The sequence below is a fragment of the Protomyctophum parallelum genome, assembly GCF_964188405.1.
Source record: "Protomyctophum parallelum genome assembly, chromosome: 5".
Classification (NCBI taxonomy): domain Eukaryota; kingdom Metazoa; phylum Chordata; class Actinopteri; order Myctophiformes; family Myctophidae; genus Protomyctophum; species Protomyctophum parallelum.
Genome location: NC_139702.1, coordinates 33,147,794 through 33,153,757, shown reverse-complemented (window position 1 = coordinate 33,153,757; position 5,964 = coordinate 33,147,794). Strand labels below are relative to the sequence as shown.

Genomic DNA, 5,964 nt, shown 5'->3' with positions numbered 1-5,964 from the left:
CTCCGTATCAGCAGCAGTCTTAAGGTGGGACAATCCCCCCAGGGTTTAGAGCAGCATTTCAAGGAGTATAAAAAGTCTCCTATAGAGCAAATGAGCAACTGGGCTGGTCGCTCGTTACACCTACAAAGACAACAAAAGAAAACTGAGATTAGTGTTTATTTCCCAAATATCTCCACCGAAAGAACTGGTGTTTACACAACAATTGGTGACATGAGGACGTTAGGGGGTTCAAAACTCACCTCAGTTGCAATTATACATTCATCCTTCTCCTCTGACATCACAAACACAGATTTGTACTTGGTGTCCGCACATGCAGACATTTCTGGGCCTTTCTTTTCTGATGCATCGCTGTGGAAGAGAGGAGACAAACACAAAAATGTTGTTAGCCAGGCGGTACTTAGACAAACAAATCGCAGCTGAATTTGTACATTTCAAGACAACATCAACTTTTCAGCATAAAGTGCTTACCTTTTTAAACGTTTGCTGCGTTTCTCCTCAAACTCAAACGAGTCGAGAGATTGGCACTTGTCCTCACAGGCTGCTTCCAACATGGCTTCTTTAGCAGCATGCTCATAGTTTACCTCGTGTACGAGGTTATAGTCTGCGGGCGGATGGCGGCTCTTGTAACCACTCCTCCCCGGTGAAGATCCTTCATCGGGGTCACTGCAGAAGTCCATCTTCTTGTTGATGATCTTGACGCCTGTTGTTGCCACGACACTGACTGCCAGGTCCTTGTCACTGCGGTGACAGTTGTTGGTCAGGTTGTTTATGGTCTCGCCCTCAGTGAAAGTGTCTTGACCCTCACGCTGGGCCTTTGAGCGGAAACATCCGACCAGCACCGCACATCCGGCGAGAAGCAGCAGCACCAAAGCCACCCCAGAGCCGACGGCCATCCAGGGAACGTCCACGCCGCGGATTGCGGAGTGCTCCGGAAGTAGGAACTGGCAGTTGCGGCCTCCATAGCCCGACACGCACGCACAGACATATCGGTTGTTCCTTTCATGGCACGTCGCTCCATTGTGGCAAGGGTTGTGTTCACATCGGCTAATGGGGGAACTGCAGTTGCGGCCGGTGTATCCCGGGGGACAAGAGCAGACGTAGCCGTCTACACCCTCTTGGCATGTCGCACCATTCTGACAGGGGTACGCCGAGCACTCGTCGCCGGTGTGGTCACAGTTCAGGCCAGTGAATCCGTCAGGACACTGACACAAGTATGAGTTGACGAGATCCACACAGTGTGCTCCTGTGACAGAGTATGGATAAGCAATTAGTCTGGGATCGATAAGGTGTTGGACCGTAAGTCTGAAGGTCCATGCTGCTTGACTCAAATGTATTAATCGCTTTCAAGCTGGTGACCATATTTTGGGCTAAATTTCAAACACATCTAAATAACATTCAAAGACAGCAATAGTAGCATATAAGCTGAAATGCATTGCAGAGTGACGTGCTGTGAGCTTGTAGATCTGTTATTTATTTTGCTATTTTTAAAATAAGTTGTTAAATAAGTTGTTAAACAAGACTTGAAGACATGCCTGTCCTTCATACCATTTGAACAGGGACTGGAGGTGCAGTGGTCAATCTTCTTCTCACAGTTGAAGCCGGCATACCCCGTGGGACATTGGCAGTAGTAACCTCCGTCAGGGTTATCGGCACAGCGGCCATCGTTGAAGCAGGGACCGTCGGCACACGTCATGGCACTCAGTTCACAGGTGTTGCCGTAGAAACCAGGAGGGCATACGCAGGAATATGTGTTGTCCATGTCCTGTTTGAAGAGAGGGCACATGTTTACAACTCTATCTTAAGTCAATGTTATCTTTGCAATGCTGTAATCAAGTATTACGATCTTTAATTCTCTAACTGTATTTGTACTGACGGCGATAGAAATGAGCCGTCGACGTGTGTAAACACTAACTTACAGTGCAGCTCCCACCGTTGCGGCAGGGGCTTCCCGCACATTCGTTGACCTCAGCATCACAGCTGGACCCAGTGAATCCTGGTTTGCAGGAACAGGTGTAGCTGCCCTGGCCAGTGTTGCTACAAGTGGCTCCATTCATGCAGGGCTTGTGGTGAGTGCAGTAGTTGAGGTCTGGAAAGACACAGCAGCACATGTGGATTAGCCTCAGAGGAACACATGGCAGAACAACAGCAGCATGCAGGAGAATGTCTTTTTTCACTCAACTCGTACTGTATATCTTCTAAAACGCCTGCTGTCCTGCTATTGTCTCTGTTTCCTCGACACTTAATCTATCATTAATTTTTTGTTTTTATCGCTTTATTTTTTACACCCAAGCGTTTGCATCTCTCTCACACGCACACATACGCACGCACACACACACACACACACGACTTCAGATAAGATTCTCAGAACCTAACCCTGTTCAGGAGGTTAGTAGTCCTACAAAAATAGTTTGGTAGATTGGCTATTTGTGTCTATTATTTTCTTATTTTTGAGGGGCGCTATGCCGCTAGCCCCTCCTATATAGAGCGTCGCAGTCCCTCCCCCTTTCAGAACAACGAGTGGCCCAGGAAATGAATCGCAATGCATTTTGACCATATTTATTTAAAGACCTTTTAAGCGTTGTACGAAGCCAACTCTTGTCGTGACAAATCATGACAACACACACAATATTTTGGACCAAACAAATAATTACAAAGAAGAAAAACCACAAAAAAAGTGTTGTAACCTGCCGTTTTTTCTACTTTCTAATTCTTTGTTTGGTCCAAAATATTGTGTGTGTTGTCATGATTTGTCACGACAAGAGTTGGCTTCTTACGACGCTTAAAAGGTCTTTAAATTAATAATTTAAGAAATGCCTATGGTCAAAATGCATTGCGATTCATTTCCTGGGCCACTCGTTGTTCTGAAAGGGGGAGGGACTGCGACGCTCTATTGGCTACAGGTTTAATGTTTGTTTTTAGTTCAATGTTTGTTTTAAAAACGCCATTGACAATGAACAAATATTAAATGCCATTAATGCCATTAACCATGAAGAGAGTTTGTGTTGGCACATCACCTAATCAACATGAGTTAGACTTTAATATATTAGCACCCCTCACTTCACACAGGTGTGATTTTTGAGGGGCGCTAGCCCCTCCTATATATGGCTTTAATGTTTGTCTTTCAACGATGTTTGTTTAAGAAAACGCTATGGACAATAAAGAGAAATCTAATGTTTGTTTTGAGAACTTAAACAAACATTAGCACCTGTTAATTAAACAAACATTATGTTGTAATTGATGTTGTAAGATGATAAGAGCGACCCTCACTTCACACGGGTGTGATTTTTGTAATGACATATAGCCTACCTCCCCCTTCAGGGGTGGTAATGGAAACAATAAACCAAAAACAACCACAGAACTGAAAAGTTTGACGTTATGGCAGGTTCTGGGTTACCCATCCTAAAGTGGAAAAGAGACATCTGTCTGCCGCTCTGCCTGTCTGCCCCTCTGTCTGTCAGTCAGTCAGTCAGTCAGTCAATCAATATGTCGGTCGGTCTGTCTGTCTGTCTGTCTGGGACTCACCTTGGTTGCAGAAGAGCCCCCCCCATCCCTCCTGACAGTTACACTGCCATGGTTGCTGACACGTCCCGTGGAGGCAGCCCGGGTAACGAATGCAGTCATCGCAGTAACGGCCTTTGAATCCCACTCTGCACCTGTTGTCCAATTAGAAGAACACCGGTCAGTCAGTCCACTCAAATTACCTCATGTGTCGTCGTCCCCCGCCCCCTCCCCCCACTAATTAATTAATGCTTTTCTGTTGGTAGCAAGAGGTCAGCATCACATAAACTTACTTGCACTCCCCGGGTTTCTCGCAAAAGCCGTGATCTGCATCACATCCTGCCAGGCAGATCGCTGTATGAAGAAAAAAAAGTATATATTTTATGTTTACAACAGCAAAACAGTTGGAACAACATGGTTTATTTGAACAAAATAAAAACAGCTATATCAGCCTGGTTTTACTCTTATATAGGCTACTAATTAATGAATTAATGAATTAAAAAACAAGTCCTGAAACCAATTACTGTTATTTAAAACAAAAGTATCCTTTATTAGAACCATATAAGAATGTTCTGCTCAATGTAAGTAAATTGAAGGGAGGCGCGCACGCACGCGCACACTTTTTCTTCGCTGTGGGTCAAAACTCTTTTATTCATTCAGTGCACACAACTCCCCTTAATGTCTCGGATTGGGCAGATAAGAGTGGACAGCTGGCGAGTATGTTGCCAGTGCGCGACAGCTGCCCCATTGTCTACTCTCTCCCAGCAGCTGCCCACTTCAAACAATACCTCACCCGCCTCAGCCAATCAGCGTCCAGCCCACTCCGAGAGTAACGAATCGGACGTAGCATGTAAATTTATGGCACGCGTGAGATTATTCCGAAAACTTTCCTCAGCCTCATTTGAATAAATCAAGTGGTCGTGTGTGTGGGAGCGTGTGGGAGCGTGGTGTCTTCTTGTATGAGCGCACCAGTTGCTAATAATAACGGCTTCCACGAGTATAGTCTATAGGCCTACTAAATCCATAACATAACAAATCGCTGATAGCACTTAAATAGACTGCAATTGTACTTTAGTCATGATCATCCTATAGGCCTACCTACTGTAAAATCCTCAACCCCAAATGTAGGCCTACCATCACACTCTCATTTCACGTAGCCCGTATAGGCCTACAGTTAAATGAACGGTAGTGGTCTATCAGTATTACTCACGTTCTGTGCAGTACTGTCCCTTCCATCCCGAGTCGCACACTATCTCGCCTCTGTCTCCACAGGTGAAGTGGCCGAAGGCGTCGTCTCGTGGGCGGCAGAACACCGAGCATCCATCGCCGTAGTAGTGCTCGTCGCACACGAAACGGTACGAGTATTTCAGCTCGGTTCTGCCGCCGGTGTGCAGATCCTGGGACCACTCCTCTCCCACGGTCAGATGTCTCTGTGTGGTTATGGTGCTGATGACGCGATCTGGATTCTCTGAAGCATAGGGGGGGATTATGTATTTGGTTACATATTATACATATTAGGTTCTCAGACTCTCGCTATCTTTCTCTTAAATACTCAGCAGGGTGTTTATTGTAGTACCTGTAGAGAGGTCGTCTTTGGAGTCGGTGTGTAATGCCTCGATAATCAGCGAGAACGTGCCCTGGAGAACACAAATGGCTTGGTGAGACAGGTGGCCAGCGAAGATGTGGAGATAAGATCAAGCATAGCATGCCTGAGGCAATTGTTCTCTACGGTGCCTGTGCACAATGCTATTACAAACGCTTAACCTGATACGAACACTTTCTGAGCAGCTGTATTCCGAGCCTACTTTCAGCCCGCATGCAGTGCTGTGTTTTACGCACGATTACGCGCGGTTTGCGGTTTGTTTTTATTCATGCATCACTGGTTCAGGAACAAACACAAGCCAATGTACTAGTACTCACCGGCCAAGTAAATCCGAAGTTGATTTTGATGGGACTGGAGAACGAACTCTCCGGTATAACATCGGGGACTTGGAAAGAGTTTGAGCCGAGCACCGGCGTCACCGCGCCGCCATAAGTGCACGGCGGCTCCGGGGACGCGTTTGGCTGATAATGTTTCAGACAGATTCTGAAAAAGGTTTTACATTCGCACTGCTGTTGGAATGATGAAGTGATTCCCCCCTTGCAGCAGTTTTTGTTGCCTTGTACTCCTTTCTTGTTTAAAAACTCCTGCAACTTCACTTCAAAAACTCCCGAGCAAAATCCCTGTTGAGAAAAGAAGTGGGTTTTGTTTTAACTCGAGTTGAACTTATAGCTACTGGTGTTGTTTCATTGTTCTTAAATGATGAAATAATTACAAGATATTGCTTACCTGACACACCAAGATGGACATAACGGCGACAGTTAGAATGATGACACGCCCCATATTAAATAAATAAATAATAAATAAATAAATAGTAAAACAGTCTGGGGCTCAGGCAGTCCACTCAAATCCGTCCACAGCTCTGA

At 45.6% G+C, this 5,964-nt stretch overlaps 1 protein-coding gene across 1 annotated transcript; it reads right to left on the bottom strand.

The window, feature by feature from the left end:
- On the bottom strand, positions 1-5,964 carry dla (deltaA). Its single transcript, XM_083764626.1, has 11 exons — positions 5,828-5,964; positions 5,419-5,721; positions 5,075-5,135; positions 4,709-4,966; positions 3,792-3,852; positions 3,523-3,653; positions 1,917-2,086; positions 1,546-1,762; positions 469-1,243; positions 240-348; positions 1-120 (listed from the first exon to the last, which is right to left on the bottom strand). The coding sequence occupies exons 1-11, from the start codon at positions 5,879-5,881 to the stop codon at positions 115-117; spliced, it is 2,145 nt and encodes a 714-aa protein (XP_083620752.1). The 5' UTR covers positions 5,882-5,964; the 3' UTR covers positions 1-114.

What these genes read in the sequence shown, in the direction of transcription:
- dla (XM_083764626.1), bottom strand. Translation starts at nt 5,881, where the DNA reads ATGGGGCGTGTCATCATTCTAACTGTCGCCGTTATGTCCATCTTGGTG. An exon ending in GGGACAGTACTGCACAGAAC is followed by an intron (nt 3,853 to 4,708) that starts GTGAGTAATACT and finishes TTCTTCATACAG; the next exon opens with CGATCTGCCTGGCAGGATGT. An exon ending in GCAACGGTGGGAGCTGCACT is followed by an intron (nt 1,763 to 1,916) that starts GTAAGTTAGTGT and finishes CTCTTCAAACAG; the next exon opens with GACATGGACAACACATATTC.